This window comes from Helicoverpa armigera, chromosome 12 (assembly GCF_030705265.1).
Source record: "Helicoverpa armigera isolate CAAS_96S chromosome 12, ASM3070526v1, whole genome shotgun sequence".
Taxonomy (NCBI): domain Eukaryota; kingdom Metazoa; phylum Arthropoda; class Insecta; order Lepidoptera; family Noctuidae; genus Helicoverpa; species Helicoverpa armigera.
Genome location: NC_087131.1, coordinates 5,351,010 through 5,368,559, shown reverse-complemented (window position 1 = coordinate 5,368,559; position 17,550 = coordinate 5,351,010). Strand labels below are relative to the sequence as shown.

The window sequence follows — 17,550 nt, the reverse complement described above, 5'->3', positions numbered from 1 at the left end:
TATAAAAAAATCTAAAAACTTCAGCTACACCTATTAGGTGCAGGATTGTTAGAACACCTAAAAAACTATTTACATTATTTTTATAAAGCACGATAAATTAGTAGGTACTACTAGATTTTTTTAAATACACTAATCATTATGGTCCATTCAAGTCCGTGAATGATGAATAGGCTACGTAACTTATTAACGTAAGTTTTTATTTACCATCACCATAAGACGCTGGAAAATACGCAATGTTACTCATCCGTATTGACTCCGAAACCCAGATTTTTTCTAATAGTCTAAATATTTCAAACTTGAATGCTTTTAAAACAGATATTTCGATAAAGGAGTGTGTATTTTAAAAATTCTTGTAGAACGCAAATCCGTTTAGTTATGAATGAACATTTAAAGTTGTGGCCGTTACAATAACATCCCTCAGTTATTGGTCTAGTTTATTGTATTGCGAACGTTTTTATTGTGCCGGGAAGTCTCGGCTATCAGCGTTGGCGCCAGAATTAGTGTAGGTTGTTAACACTGATTACGTAATACGTACCTTTTTGTGATTACTTCCTGCCCTTTCTTTTTGAACATTTTTTTTTTGTGAAAATGTACATACGTTGATCTGACCGCCATCGCCAGTGTTAAAGACAAAACGCTTGAACTTGCATAAACTCCTGTACTGAAAATTCGTCCAACAGCTTAATCAATACATTTCTCGCAATTTTATTTTATGACTTAATATAGGTAAAATTTTCGATTTACACGCACTTTCCCACGAACATGAATCTAGTAGTCACGTATGAACTTGCCGCACTACTACATTAATGAGTTATCAGAATTAGAACAAAAGTAAGGTGCTTTTGTTGTAGCGAAGCCGCAAATATTTAGCACAAAGGGGTTGCACTAACGTTACCTACTAATTGTTGCAGGCCGGGTAAACGATGACGTCATCGGTTGTATTCCAAGGTAGTTAAACAAGGAAGTTACTTATCGTCACCTATCTTATCAGTGGTCCGCAGCGCAAATCTTTGTGTGCGAGGTGCGAGCACGTTGCGTTCGCACCCCTTTTGTTAAAAGTTCTCATGGGTCTTTTCTGGGTAAGGCAGATAAGGATGTGTGAAAGTCTATCTAACCGAGTTTACTCTATTTGTAAATGATTGTTGTTAAGCATTAGATACCTCATGGATTAAATGTATCTCGGCCATCTCAAAGTTACTGGTAGAGAAAGAAAAGTAAAGGGATAGGGTTACACTTATCAAAGAATGTTTTAGTTATCACGGATTAGTTATCAAGCTTGCTGCTCAGTAAAAATATTTTCCTTGTTGTGTAAGCGATAAAGCAAAACAAGCGGGGTGTCAAAGAAACAAATCTTGTCCTTACGTGAGACTTACGGGATCATTATGCAGATTATGCGTTTTATTGCTCAAATATGCGTCAGAATTGTCCTGAATAGATCCAGTGTTGTCAATTTACATACAAAACTTCTCTGTCATTTTATTTCGAGTTTATAGAGGAAAATTGTGGAGTTTATTTTGGGTCGTTGTTGTGGCTTCTGAAATATTAGTTTGAGCTTGATAACACCTACTTTCGTTTATGTAAATAAAATTACTTGACAAATTATTTTCAGGTCATTTTTGTTGAAATAATTTTATGTGATTAGATTGATTTTAGTGTGAAAGAGGATACTATTAGAGGCCCATCTGCTTTAATTAACATTGTAGACAGATTATTCAATTTATCACGTAGTTGACATGTAGCAAGGCTTTATAGTGACTTAACTTGAGACGTATCAGTTATATTAAGCACGCCTCTCAGATATGACTCAACGCTTAATTCGCAGACAGTTAATCTTTGATCAATGGGGTTGAGCTAATATGAGACTTACTGATATTCCATTAAACTAATGATACAGCAATAAAGAGATGTACGTAATCCTTTGTTAGTGTCGTCTTGCCGATTATGTTACAGCTAAAATTAGAACTGGGTATAAGTTGGGATATTTGATACCCGAACCGGAGTCTTGTTCTTGTCATTTTGGAATAATCTTTTTACCTCAGATTGTAAAAAGTCACATATTACTAGGTAAGTATGTAGTTAGTGCAGGTTCAGTCCCGGGGTTTTCACAATTTATGTAGGTATAGAGGTAAGCGTCAATATTTGAACAGTTTTCAAGTAGGTATTTCTTGACTATAACTTAAAGCACGAATTATTCGTCACTCAAAATAAACTCCACGTTCGTTGGGGGTAAAACCCGAATACGCTAACGATATGGGATTTGCGAAATGTGTAAATTAAGGTCAACTATTGATGTTTTTCGTAAACCACAATACACCATACCTATGCCATTCATAGCACGCGAAAAGATGAGTATTACTCATTTACAACTGAGTAATAGTTACGAAACGGAAAAGCCATATTTCCATAAACGCATAAATGTATATAAGATGTCCCAAAAGTAAGTTTAGAATAGGTAACTGCAGAGATAAACCGCCCTTACAGGTCCGAATCTACCTTCATATATTTTTCAAGTCAATTAAGTTAAGTACTTATGCTTTATGATAATGATCTATAAATCTATACTAAGTTAATGCTTTTCTCAAATTGAAATTAGGCATACCTACACTAGTAAAATTAGAGTAAGGATTTTTTAAAATTCTATGTGAAGAACTGAAATAACGGTAATGACTGGACATCCCTTATATAGGTAACTCATTTGAGGACATCTTATTCATGTTACATAGGTATGAGGATAAAGTGAAAATTAAATACATATTCACGTGATGCTCTGCTGTGTTAGGTACCTACGTTTGTACCTAATGAATATGAGATCTGCGAATTGTTCCATGTTTTTCTATATCTTCGTGTCATGGCTTTGGTTTAAATGCGGAGACAAAGGGTCATTAGCTCGCCAATAAGCGGTTTCTGAGAGACCGCGAAGGCAATCCAAATACAAATGCCACCATGCCCCTTCTAGATCATACTACGATTTCAATGTAAGTATCTGAGCAATGTACCTATGTTGTAGACTTGTAGTTGATTAAACACGTGACTGGTTTTTAAAAAAACCTTCAATCTTCTAATATAATTATGTTTCAGGTTCATATCCGCTGAAAAAGTGTCAGTTTAAGTTAAATTGTGATGTTGGAGAATTTTAATAGTTTTGATGATTGGCTCTTTTCATTCCTATCGTGGTTACAGGAAAAAAATATAGGTAGTGAAGTGTAAAAAAACTGAAAATATTTTTTTCTGAAATTTTTCGTAGATTTATCAATTCGATCGCCACGTAGAAAATTCTCTGTATTTTTACCCTAACTTTTGGTCACGATTTGACAGTTTTGAATTTCTTTAGTAATTTTAAAATGTTATTTATAAAGCATTCCTAAGTAGAAAACTAAAACTTTCGGTAATATAAGTTTGTTGGTTTTATTACTCCATCTTGAAGGCTTGTGAAACTGGAAGGTATGTATGAAGTAACATAATCTATGTATGAAGTAAGTGGTATGGAAACAGGCCAATGTTTCTGTTAGGTACTAAGTTAAGTTACCAATTATTTACCTGTTGTTATTTTGCCTGCCTATCTGCATATTCATCTGAATCATATCCCGAGATGAAATGAAAATTAAATGAAATGAAATGAAATCTGCAAGCGGGTATTGAGAAAAAAAAATAGTTTTATAATAGTAGGTAGGGTAGTTGCAAAACTTTGATGACATTAATAGTTATTACGCAAGAGGGGTACTGTTAATGAATAGACATGTGACAATCGGATTTCCCTCGGCGGCCGGGGCAAAGGCTCGCTGTGAATGCAGCGCGCTGCGGGTAGCGGCGCGGCGCGCTCGGTGGTGGTGGCGGCATGGGCGGCGAGCAAGGGATGCAGGCCGGGCTCGGTGGTGCACGCCGATCGGATCGGGCTGCGGCAGCCGGCTCTCAGTGTCGCTCAGATCGCGGCGCGCGTTGGTCGTGCGTCGAGCGCGTGTGGAGTGATGTCTGCGAGATGAGGCTGTCGCTGGTGCTACTGTGGCTGGGCGCGGCGGCGGCATGCGGCCCGAGCCGCGGCTATACCCGCCGTCAGGGCTCGCGCCGCATCACACCCCTGGTCTTCGGCCAGCACGACCCTAACATTAGTGAAAACAAGAACACCGCCAGTGGACCTCCTGAGGGTCGCATCACCAGAGACGACGATAGGTTCAAAGACTTAGTGCCGAATTATAATCCGGATATCGACTTCAGGGATGACGAGGGTACGGGTGCTGATCGCCTTATGACACAGGTGAGTTTCCTCATTTTCCATGAGTTTTCCTCTTAAACTGAATTAACTGACTTCAGCGTCGTCGACGCATGCAACGATTATGGAACTTCAGGAATGAAAGTTTAGTGGACAGTGCTATGGTATGCTGCCCCGTTATAGTCGTTGGAAGTTGTCTCGCTAAACAATGGATTTCATGAAGTGTCCGCTGTTTTGAAAACAGCTCCTTAGTGCGCGGCCAGGGACAATCGCCGATGTAAACATTACGCGCGTGGAACAATGGGAACAAATTGCGGGCGTTACGGTAGCTTCGTAGCGAGTGTTTCGATTGTAGTACTGCAATTACGCAGGCTTTGTCAACAAATATTTTGACTCTGTGACTAATGGATGAATGATGAATTCTTTACAATTTTGATGCCAGTTTCGGTGAATATATGGCCGTCATAAAATTTGGTGTCGAAGGCATTCAGTATCGTGCGTTGTCATTCAAGATGCTTTGTATAAATATAAAGACAACTTACGGGAAACTTATTGTTGAGGGTTACTGTATTGTTCCCGATTTTAGTTCAACTTCAATATTACGCATTAGAACAATAGTAAATTATTTTTTATTTGACGAGCATTGATAATTAATTAAACATGTCCTGAATAGGCCGGAGCTACCACCTACTTGCGTGGCGGATGATCTTGTTTTTAATATTTAAGATTACAGGAGAACAGTTATGCGCATTTTTTTACTACATGTTTATTGTACGGATCTACTTTTATACCGCACAAAAATATTTATGTATCGAGGTATTTAGCTACGTTAAGAGTTAAATTGTTTACAATTGAATGTTTATAGAACGCGCAACGCCTTGCAATCGCGTCGATAGAATTATTTGATATTTTTTGTGACGCATTATATTTATCCGTTTGGATACTATTTACCTATCTATAACTTCGCACATGGCCTTCTGGGAAGATGACAAAATAACTAATTACATTAATTATTTAAACATAAAAATATTGCACGCAGGAAAATTATTAATGGGGTTCTATCTTCTTCTTTTTAAGAGAAAAACTTAAATGAAGAGCTATAAAAATAATTTCCCTATAAATCACTTAGAATATCATAAGTTATCTCTGAATCACAAGTAATATCTGAAGTGTAAGAAAGAACTTAGAAGTTAACACGCCAGATTTTCTTGTGGTGAATTTGTGAGGTAATTTTGTAGTGTTTTTTTTTAATTCGACATTATAGGCGTCTCTATTCCGATTGAGCCCACGTGTGGCCATAAAAATCAGCTTAAAAGATAGCTAGTAGAGTACAGCTAGGGTACAAGAGATTGAACGTTTGTCGCCTACGATCAACATAGTAACCCATTTCCTTCAGTTCACTCACATGTACGGATGAGCGATTGCAGTTTTCTTGAATTTTCTTCTGATGTTAAGTATCAACGTATGTTACCCGACTTCAAAAAATGAGGTTCGTAGTTTGTTTCGTATGTTTGTATGTATGTACGTCTGTGCTCGATTATCTCACGTTTGGATGAAGCGATTTTGATGCGGTTTGCAGCTTAGCAGAAGGTTACATGTCATACTTAGGTGGTTTCACGGATAAATTGAATGTTGAAGTCACTTAGTTTTTTTTTGTAAATAAGTATTTTGAATTAATGAGCAGTAGCCAAGTTAATAGTTTGTTTTATGTCATGAATATAGTTTCCCACTGTATCCTGAGTGTGATATGCATTATCGCATAAATGTAGAATACGTTGGTACTTAATCTTGTAACCGCGTTTGACATTGGTGGGTTAGTAGCTGACAAATTGCGCTGTGAAGTGGCAGGTTGCCAACGACTTTTAGTCAACTTTACAATTTGCATGGCATCATAAGCAGATAATTAAATAGTTTTTCAATGTAAGTTTATGACTGGTCTTAATGTAAGGGAAATATAAAATTTCGTGTTTACCATAGCAACAATATTTGCGAATTTCTTTGGCATAAAATATTATCACGCTGTTTTATCTATGTTCCCGTTTAGCAAAAAAGCACCTGAATAAAAATGTAATCGTCAAGCTACTCTCAAAGACGTGGTAAAAATCTTAATTCTACTTTTAAGTAATTTTTTCTTCAACTTTGCTTCCTGTAGGCTTTTGAAGGCTTTATAATTTTGTAAATTGATACAAAAATAGTTCACCCAGGAGTTACATAACTATAAATAGAGACCCACGTATATAAATGATATTTACGAACTCGTTATAATAGTTTACATGAGTAATTGACAATTGCGGTTAGCAAATAACTACATCGTGCGTATCGTCAAAGAAACCGCGCAGATTCCTTATAGCTGTTGCTGATGTATACCTACGTATATATTTATGATTATAGGTAGGCCTTAATAACTACTACTTTATGACCGTAAGTGATAAGTATATACCTAGGTAATTAATTATCTGAAAGAATAGATGCAATTTCTTGGAAACACTAAATCTCTGAAAGCCGTGAGTGACTCGCCGTTACTTTATAGTAAAGTTACCTAAGCAGGTACGTACATCAAAGGCGTTTGTTACAAGTTTTGATTTTCCCACGCTAAGCACAGAATAAGTTTTACTCTAATATTTTTGTTGAAGATATTGAATGAACTGTGCATCGGTATCTACAATCTTAACGTTAGGAATCACATTAAGGCTGTGCTTAGTTGGAACAGGTTTAGTTTGAGCGAAGAGGCTATCTATGTTATGCAGTCAGGCTAGACTAAACTAGTGAACATCATTTCATTCGGAACATGAGCATCCTTGTGAGCCCTGTTATAGATGATGCCATATTTAGCAAATTGCTTCTCAAACAAAAACGTAAAAATAGACCAGCGTGAGAATCCAAATAAAAATTACTCAAGCAATGATAAATATGTACCTATATGTGTATAATGTTAGTCTTTTGATTCATTCATGTTTAATGAACAGGAGCAGTTTTCTCAGTGATATTCATACATATGATAAAGCTTTGACTAATTTTAATAAAAAGCTGTAAAGTTCAAGTTAATATTTATACCAATATTTTAAACAGCCATGCTTAGTGCTCATAATTTTTGTGAAAATGAAAATTGAAAATTTACTAAACGTCATTGTTGAGGTAATGTGTGGGAAGTGAAGAGATTCCATGAATCGCATTGATGTCAACTCATTCTACATTGTTAGTTGGTTATGTTTCAGTTACAAAATGGCACAGTCACCACAGCATAACTTGTTATAAATCATATTTACATGTGTTGTTGGTCTACCCATAAAGTATGACAACAAGTTTGTTCTGTATTTAGTAGGAAAATCGGTCAGTGGCTGGAAACTAATATTTCAGCGTTCAGCTAAGCCGATGGACAAGTATGTGTTTGGCCTCGCTCTAATGGCTTGTCAAACATGTGCGCGTGTTGACAAACAAATTCACCATCGAAGCTATAATACAGTTACTTGTACGATGTGGGTCAGCGATGTGATATTCTATACCAAAAGGTCATCGCTTAATTGATGCTTTCATACTTCAAGTAAACATAGTTCTCCACTAAGTACAAAGATGAGAGATAAGAAATAATAACGTAAGATCAGCCGCTTGCAGAAATGTTCTGCGTTGCGGTAAAATATTACATTTGCATTTTATATGTTATGTTCTTGCTGTCTAAGTTATTCCTTGTTGTGATCTCAGAAAGTAGAGTAGATGCTAAAAGAAAGAAGTATCTTATATAGTAATGCACATTTTAACACTTTCGCAACATCAAGAGATAAGTAACATCTCCAGAATACGTTGCATATTTTCTCCAAAATACGGAATAAAAAGGGTTAAGTAATAAAACTTATTGAATAGTGGTAGTAAACTAATTTTGGATATTTACGACAATCTCAACAAATCTCAATAATAACGTTTAAATGTTTAAGTAAGAGAATGTACTCAAGGATATGTAATTTTTTTTATTAGATATGATATCAATCAAAAGATATTATTATGTTCATTGTATGCAGTCAGTTTGACAATAACTGTGATGATGACTGATGTTTGCCATTACGCATCCTGCGAAACTCTGTCAAAATCCATAATATCAACCGGGGGATGACGTGGGAAAGACTAAAATTCATTAATTCCGTTACAAAACTATGACATGTTTACTGCCCGTGCTATTTCTGAACTAAACGGTTTTGATGCAATGTCAATCGGATGTAATTAGGACGTAGTCGACTTGATTTAGCGATTTGGACAAGGTGTTTACAATCAAAGCCCAAACAAACTCAATACGGTTTAACGTCATCACACATAATTCAGGGTAAGTCAACCCAAATCCTGAAATAGTGTTGAGGTGTTCAAGGATACTATTGTTTGGCCGAGTATTTGTAAATAATGACTCAAGACTGCGAGCTGATTGCACAGCAAATATTTTAATGTCGTAGGTATCTTTAGGCGGAATCCAGTTATATGCAGATAATAATCGGTTGAAGGAATGTACGGACGATGAGACGCGAGTGTGTGCGTGGAAGAAAGGCCGGCGCGAATCCGGCGTCGGTCATGTTATGTGCTCGCCGCGGGCAGCACATAGTCGGAGCCGAGCTGAGCAGCCTTGCATTCGTAAAAATCTCCAAACCGGTTCGATGCGCCTCCATTACTTTCTTTCTGCCTCCACCGAGCCTCCCATTTAACTCGGGCCCACTTTTTATCAGGAATCGGTATCTCCGTCTAATAGTATTATTTATTTCTCATAAATAAGAGGGAATATAAGTAAAGTTAATGCGCACGGGAAGCGGTACATTACATGCCAGATGCTTCACAGATAAATGCGTTATGCTCTTTCCGTCGGTTGTTGTGTTGCGTAACGTGCTCGGTGACAGCTCGGGATTTATGCTACAGCTTCCACAAGCTTGTAATCTTTATTTACAAACAATTGCCCAGATTTACATCATCACTGCACTGAAATATTAAATGGTACACAAGTGCACTTTATGAACTTTGCGCAAGTTAACCAGTACACATTGCATTGCCCAAGTTAATGCATTCTGAATTAGTGATGTTTTGCTTTACTGACTGACTGTACATACCTATGTCAGGTAAATACATACTAATGCACATGACCACGTGAAAACGAATTCGAGTCGGTATTTCAGAGTAAAAACGGTTTAGCAATTGGTTGGCTAGCCGGCAAACCGCAGAATAGGCGCTGAACCACACCGCTTGCACTCCTCCGATTCCAATCGGAATTACTTACCATTTTATGTAAGTTTTTATTTAATATTTTATATCCCTGGACGCGAATAACGTAAAGGAGTAAGAAGGGGTGCGGCGGAGGCGCGGGGGTTGAGGGACATAAATATCTCGGTGATTTATGGGCAAGGCGGTCGCGGGATAGGTCAGCATTATTCAATTTCGTATTTGAGGCTCGAGTTACAATGAGCTTTTACTGCGGTGCGCGCGCGCAGATAGCGTAGCAATCCCACCCGCCACACTCGCTTTTGTTATCTACTTTTTAAACCCTATTGTAATCCGGAGATTAGCCTCGTGTTTGACATCCTCTTAAATAACGAAAACATTAATTAACACGGAGTTTCTATATTTGTAGAAATGTTAGGAATTAACCTTAATTCTAAAAGCACGTTCTCAAGCCGAGCGGTAATTAAGTAGGTATGTAAATAGTTGGGTAAATCAAATACACGTTTTATATGATGGCACCGTTTTAAACTTACTTAATTATCGATTGTTAATATTGATTTAATTTCATTGCCTGATACGCTAAAGTGGTTTAATTTGTTAGCGGCAAAGACACCGCCGACCAAATTAGATACTTTTGGGCTTATTAGCGCAGGATAAAAAACGGAACGAGGCCCGATCGCTTTGTGAATAATTGACCATAATCAAATTAATCCTAAAATTCTACGGTGGGTTTACAACGTTGTAAAATGTTATAAAGACCTCCTAACAGCCGTATTATAACATCGCGTTTTTATCAACGGCACTCGTACTATCTACAACTCGAATGTATATGACTTTGATTGATGATGTCCTCCTAGCCGATTATCGGCTACGGCGGCTGTTCTCATTTAAGGAGATCAGCCAATTGCGCAGGACATATTATAGTGCACAAACATTTGCGCAGACACAGGTGCACTCCCTATTCCTTCACTCTCATAACCCGATGGGACGGCAAATCCGACACGACCGGAGAGAGATCAGGCGCAGGACCGACATTTACGTGCTCTCCGATGCACGGGTGTATCAATCACCAACTTCCATGCTCCGGGCTGCTTTGTGAAAGTCTTCTAAAACCCACAAAGCGATTTCGGCCCGACTCGGGAATCGAACCCGAGACCTCGTGCTCAGCAGCCGCACTTGCGACAGCTAGACCAACGAGGCAGCTTTACAACTATTAAAAAGTTATAACTTTTCATACATGAAAAGGTATTTTACGATAGGATTATTCAGATGTTGTACACTTAGTGATTCAAATAGTAAACAAATATGGGTTCTTGTTGGAATCACATCTGGCGGGTTATTAAAATTAATAAAATAAACATTTCTGATCTTTGCTAAGATTTTCAGTCTCCATGTAATGTGCCGATGTGAAAATCGGATGCACGTTTACCGCGAAATTACATTTTTATGAGCCTTATTACACGTATTTCTTATTATATGACCAAGAGTGCGTATACATTGGAAACTAATTATATTTCTTTAGCAACTTCTTTTTTCATCTCTAACTCAACAGTTTAACCTTGAAAATAAACAAACATATAAACTGTTACTTTCGCGTTGGTAGTACTAATTACTTAAGTATGTTTTACGACTAGGAATGACTGATGAGTAAGTGTCAGTCTAACTTAGGCGAGTAATATAGTCACTTCTGTACTTTAAAACAATGCTGTAATATTTTTTCTGGAAAATACCGTAATTATATAACAAAATTACTATGGCACTACTGTTGTACAGAATAATTAGGTAGGTCTAAGCTTCGTTTGTAGCAGTCACACCTAAAGTTCCTTTCATACCGAACTATCGATTGTTGCTGATAACTAATTTCTTCAACGCTTGATTGTAATCGGATACATACAATTAATTGCCAACGTGGAATATCCCCGACCTGTCCTTATTTACTAAGTATAATCTCTCTTGTATGTTATGTTGTAACAATCACGTGTAAGTATGAGTCGTTATTTTTAGCTTCTATTGTTTACACCTCTGTGTTTGATTTAAAATGATCTTGAAAAGTGGTCAGTCTTTGTGAAACTGTCTTGTCTAAGTAAGTGCAATGTGCATTGTGCCATGGTAAAACATATAGTGAATTATAATTGTTCATATTATGGAAGCCCTTTATGTTCGCAAGTTGTCGGCGGACACTTGTTCAAACACACGCCAAACTGTTCAAGTGATAGGTCTTTGAACCTCGTCCGTGTTTGCGGTTTGTTTTATATAGTTGCTTCTTAAGGTGGCGATAAATTAACGATTTGAATTTCTCTCACAAACGTAAACAGTCGTGATGTATGTAAACACAAGTGTGCTAATACCTTAACATAAATCAGACATTTAGTGAGCACTGCACAATGTATGAGTAGTTGTAGCTTGTTCTGCTTGAGCACTTGTTAGATAAACAAACCTTGGTGAAATGTAGTCGTGTACTCGGAAAAACTTATTGTTGTATGACTTATTGTGGATTCAGTCATAATCTTATGGCAGAACGTACTTAACAGATTAACTTACAAGGAAAATGTACAGCTGACAATAGATAGTGCTTGGTCCTATCATTGATTCAATATCTCTTTATGTTATGAAACTGACGTGGTCCCTTCTAAAGAGTTGCATGGAGTAATAGAAACATTCAGTAGTTTATGCAGTAACACTTAATTTATTGCTTCGGAGATGGAGAATCTTGCCGAGTGTTAATATATTCCGGTAACTATGGCTGCGAGACTCGTCAGATAAACATAAACGCACAGGATAACTGTTGGAACAACTAATTACGTAATCTGTAAGCTCAATACAGAATGAAAACGAAAATCGCGCGGCCTTGGTTGAGAAGTTTCAATTTTATTTCAGAAATTATTTTTGAAAAGCACATGATATTTTCAATACACCTAAATTTTAAAAAAACTTACAATACGTTAATATACCCAATAAAATAAGTTTTATACAATATTTAATTGATCATATAATGTCATAGCAACGATGCCTGGGCTGAATAAAAAAATAAATCCTTTTAATACTGTGGGACTTGGATTTGTAGAATGCTTTGTTGACTATCCTTTTATGTTACTTTTTTTATATTATCTCAACTAAAAGAAAAGAAAAGCGAGTGGGTCGTCGCAAAAAGCGGTCCCCAGTGTTTGCGTGAGTGTCGTGTGTCTCCGACGTTGGTTTGTTTTAATTACTGCGGCAAATATTTGTCAGCTAGCTGTTTGTGGTTATCTTAGCGTTATCTGTCAAACCTCAGTCAATGCTAAGAGGCACGGGCTCAGCCACTACAAAAATGTATACGACCTGTTTTATGATTGTTCCGCTTTCCAAGTTATGAAGCTTCTCATATCTGCTTACTTAATAATGAGAAAATCATGATTTATGTTACCATACATAATTCTATTAGGTACAATATGTTGCGATATTGTATCAAACATATTTTATTTTGGAATTGGTGTCGATCACAGATTAGGGAAATATGAATAATGTTATTTCACGTTTGACCTCTTTTTCGGCTGATTTTATACTATGCTTTATTACCCATATTTATTTGTTAAAGAGTTATATATATACATTTGATTTATTTGATGTCCAATTATCTTGTAGGAAACAATTTTCTACAAGCTACACATAAACCTAACCCAGTATTTATGATAGTTTTTTTTTTGCTGTCCATGGCATGCGCTCAAGCGATATTACCTGAAAAAATATGAAAATTAATAACGATGCAAGTGTAATTTATCAAACTCAAACTAAATAGAGGTCGTGAAAACATTCAAGACTCATTCACCTCGATACTGCGTACCTATTAAAAGTATTTCAGAAGCTTACCATGCACTAAAAGAACATGTTTTCATAAGTTTATAACGAACCGGTTCCGTGTCCATAACTATTACGTATGATGAAACATTAGCCGCCACAATTTATCGATGATTACTTTGGCATCATCAGCAAAGAGTTTTGATACATCTCGGCCGATCGTAAATCCAAGGGATTTTCTATAAGGAAATGTAGAGAAATGGGCCATTGTTTTAAATAGATTTAGTACTAAGGATAATGTTGGCGTAATTTCAATATACATAGGTAGGTAATATTTGCTTCTGTACATTCTAATATTAATTAACCCACATCGTATTTGATAGGTATTGCGTCAGGTATTTTTGATTAATCCATTCATACTTTGGTACCTATATATTACAATTAGGTTGCTTTGTTATTTTCCGCGTAGCGTAATGAAGTAGACACGTATTCCTTCTTCCGTAGGCACCATATGACGTCACGCACAGGCGCCAACATCAATGAAAAGTCCAAAATTTATCGTTGGAGTTTGTTTATGTAAGATTGTTCGCATAATATTGCAATGTTTGAGCTTTAAAGTGCAATCCGTTTTGAGCTTATCGATGGATTTTGATGATTTATTGCGATCCCTTCCCTGGTTTTATATAAGACATTATGATATATTGGCTATGAAACGTTAGCATGGAGGTGATTCAACCAACCATTTCAAATATCGGTTATGAATTAACCATGAGTAGTTCCATATAGCAAAACTTTTACAACTTTTTCTCTAAGGTTCTTCACATCTTTCTTTCTCTGCAGTGTCAAGTTACTATAGGCTTAAAGTAAGATTTTTCTTCTCAAAACCTGTCCTCTACTTTACAGCCAACAATTCATCATCATTTACTGAATCGAAAATGTAATTACTGATTTTTCAAGTCAATAATGATAGACAACGATTAATGTACTTAAATTTCGAGTAAAAGCTGTCCGTAAAGGCTTAAGTGGCCGTAAAAATCAGGCAGGGCCAGACCTCGGCGTGTCGATCGGCACTTAAATCTTACACCCAATAAAAGTGCACGTTGGCCTGGCACAAGCCCGTAATTGGTCCTGCTGTACGATTACACTCACAAGCGCAAGCGATCAGCTCCGACAATACATTTACGACTGTCATTGGTCTCATTTAATGACGTGTGACAAGTACATGTAAAGAACAATGAGCATGTAATTGAGATTTTTACAATGTACAACGTTTTTTTAGCAATGTATCGACGCTTAGTTTATTACACATACTTGTAACACGATGTGCGCAACATCCAGATTTTTTTACCGACATCAAAAAAGGGAATGTTCTCTATTCGGATTTGCCTATTTTCAATCAAGCTTTGACATGTGACATGTTTCAAAAATACCTTTATAATTGCGGCACGTTAAAAACACAAACCCTCTGTGACAAACACTTGGAAAACCGTAGCGTTTTACAAGCGATAATGGTCTTAAAACTTTGAAGTTATTAGGTACGTCATTATTTCATTTTTCTTTCATGTTAACTAGCTAATAGGTTAAAAGGGTATAAACAGTTGATAGCGCCGATGAAAAGGCCGGCTCGTTGAGAGCTAGATCGCGACGCGCGCGCATGCCTACGAGCCGAGGCCCGAGGCGCCGCGGGACGCCCGCCTCCCCCGAGCCCCAAGCCGCCATCACTTTTATTTATATTTATTTACCTTCCCTTCATTCAACGAGGGCCGCCCTTTCGGCCCTTTTTGTCGTACCGTAATACGCCCGATACAAATATTGTGAAAGAGCCTGCGGTTTGGGTAAATTTATTGTGCTACGATTTGATGTAGCACCGATGACGCCCGCATTCTCAAAGGACGGCTTTTAAATATACTTACATTGGTTTGGTTAATGATAAAAACGATGACTTTTTGTCTTCTTAGTGTGATAGAAGTTTGAGAATTATTAATCTTAAGCAGTGCTAGAAATTAATTATCATAAAGTACTATATTATAAAATAAGATTGAAAACCAATTATTAATTTTAAACCTAAATATTTTATTTTAATTTTTTTATTTTTCTATTGAAAATATTATTTGACTCAAAACTAAGTGTGGAATTTAATAGTTTTAGAAACTTATATGAATGCTATGATCATAAACACTCGGAAAATTAAATCCGTAGCTTCGTAGCACTGCAAAACAATTCGTTTAATTTGCTCCACCAGTCATAAATTCTTATTTTCATATTACCACGGCTCCCACTAATAATTTATCGACTATTACTAGAAAACAATGCAAAGATAAATCACTACAAATTGTTCAAAGTAAAGATCAAATCTTCACTCCATCTGTGACGCGGCGGCGACGTTCACGTGCATCAGTTATCTATCATGATAAATGGCGTATTTATTTATCCGACGAGCCTAAATAGCTATGGTAATATTGGCCCTACAACAGCACAAAAGGTAACAAAACACAAAAGTTGAAAAAGGTAAACCGCACTATTTACAAAGTGGCTAGCGAGGACCACACAGCCACAATCGAGCCGCGCGTGCGACTCAGCCGCTTCACAATAAAAAAAATCCTTCCCAGCATAGATCTTTTTCGGTTATACATCTCGCATTTTGGTGGTGTGATTTGTGACGTTCGGAAATGTTAATGGCACGTCCTGTTGATTTCCTTTTGCGGTCTTAGATATTATTTTTGGACTTTCTGTTGCAATTTCAAGTTCTGAAGTATTTCGTAATTTCGCAGATTTAGCTAGATATATTTTTGTTTAAGTGTAATAGGAAGTCGTGCCGGGTACGCGGAATCTCTTAGAAACGCAAATCGTTTGGCTGCGCGCGCGCCGGTCGTTGTTTACGCGATCGCGAGCGGCGCGGCGCATCGCTGATGGACGATGAACAGAAGTTGCCAGTCTTTGACACCGCAGCCGCACCCGGCCTCCAACTCAACACACTTTGGGAACAGACTATTTATAGATTGTATAATTTGGTTAATAGTCATAAGTAGACATCGTTTCATAAACGGCATTTTACTAAATATAACTTTATGTGGAATGAGATAGATCGGTCGTTTAGTGAAACTTTTTATTTACAAACAAAACCACATTCTCATATTAGCGGAAACTGTTGACAGTTTAACTCAATTCTTAAAACTCAGGCAAACTGAAAATAGGGTTCCTTTGCTTAAGCCGTCAGAGGTATATTGTGACACATATGTCCTGTTAATGTATCTATGTAATAAATCATAATTCAGATAAAGAGAAGTCATCTTGTCTGAAGCATCATGGAACAAGTTCAGCCGCACATTGAAAGGAGATGATCTGCTTTCCTCATTAAGCTTTCTCTGACATTGAGTGTGTGGAGTGTCCGCGCAAGAGCTCTTGCGCATCGCCTCGCATATCAAGTATTTTTGTGCGGCTCATTACACACGTGTTTTCGGTAGGTACACGTTATTAGCTGTGTTTACACATGCACACATGCGCTACTTTAGGGTACATCTAATTGAACGTAGGCGCGGCGGCGGCCGGCCTAACCTAATTTACATTAATGCAAACGAGGAGCATTGTTCAGGTGTGAAACGCCAGTGTCAACACACGGCCTCTACTCAAATAGTTTATTAGCTCCACCCAGCGGTGTTCTGGCGGACAAACCTTTGTAATACTGACAGCCCCCTAAAGACACGCATACTTAACGCTTAAATATGACTATTCAAGACGTCGCAGCCATACCTAATATACATACTGACATATCTAAATAACAACCATACATAGACACAAAAATGTATAATATTTACGTGAGACTGAGAATGTATAAGATTCCGTTCCCTGATATCACACTTGAGGTATCAACTTTCATTTCTGCTTTACATTGAATTCTAATTGAATTTAAGGCAAACACACAGTTATCGGAATACTTTAACAAATCATTTAGGGGAAATTTATGAAAGAGGTGTAATGAGGCGCATGTACACTATTTAATTTTGTCCTATCTAACACCTATAGTTTAACAATTCCACAAAGTGCAGTAACGATTTTACGACCGCTTTACATCTGCTTTATAGGACCGTTTAAGAGACGATTTAACGCCTATAAATGTTTTTGATTGTATGCGACAAATTGTGATGGTCAGGGAGTGTCGAGGTCGTTGACTGAGGTGCGCTGCGGTCAGCTGAAACACAAGAAGATCGCAGCGGTCACCAGTTTGTGTGACAAGCAGCCGACGCGGCGACGCGCCCCGGTACCGCACGCGCGGCGCACTCAACCGCGCTGTGGTCTGTGCCCGGCCGACTGTCGCCCTACGACTCTATGTGTTTACATTGTTTTTGGCACACATACCACTCAAATGTTATCTTAAACTACAA

The 17,550-nt window shown here is 37.4% G+C and overlaps 1 protein-coding gene across 1 annotated transcript in view; it reads left to right on the top strand.

Annotated features, from left to right (window-relative positions):
- Nucleotides 1–3,758: 3,758 nt before the first annotated feature.
- Nucleotides 3,759–17,550, top strand: part of LOC110374777 (desert hedgehog protein B) — a 38,917-nt gene continuing 25,125 nt past the window's right edge. Inside the window, exon 1 of the mRNA XM_021332644.3 lies at nt 3,759–4,252. Coding sequence (XP_021188319.3) covers nt 3,836–4,252 — 417 coding nt within the window. The 5' untranslated portion in view covers nt 3,759–3,835. The remainder of the gene's footprint in view (nt 4,253–17,550) is intronic.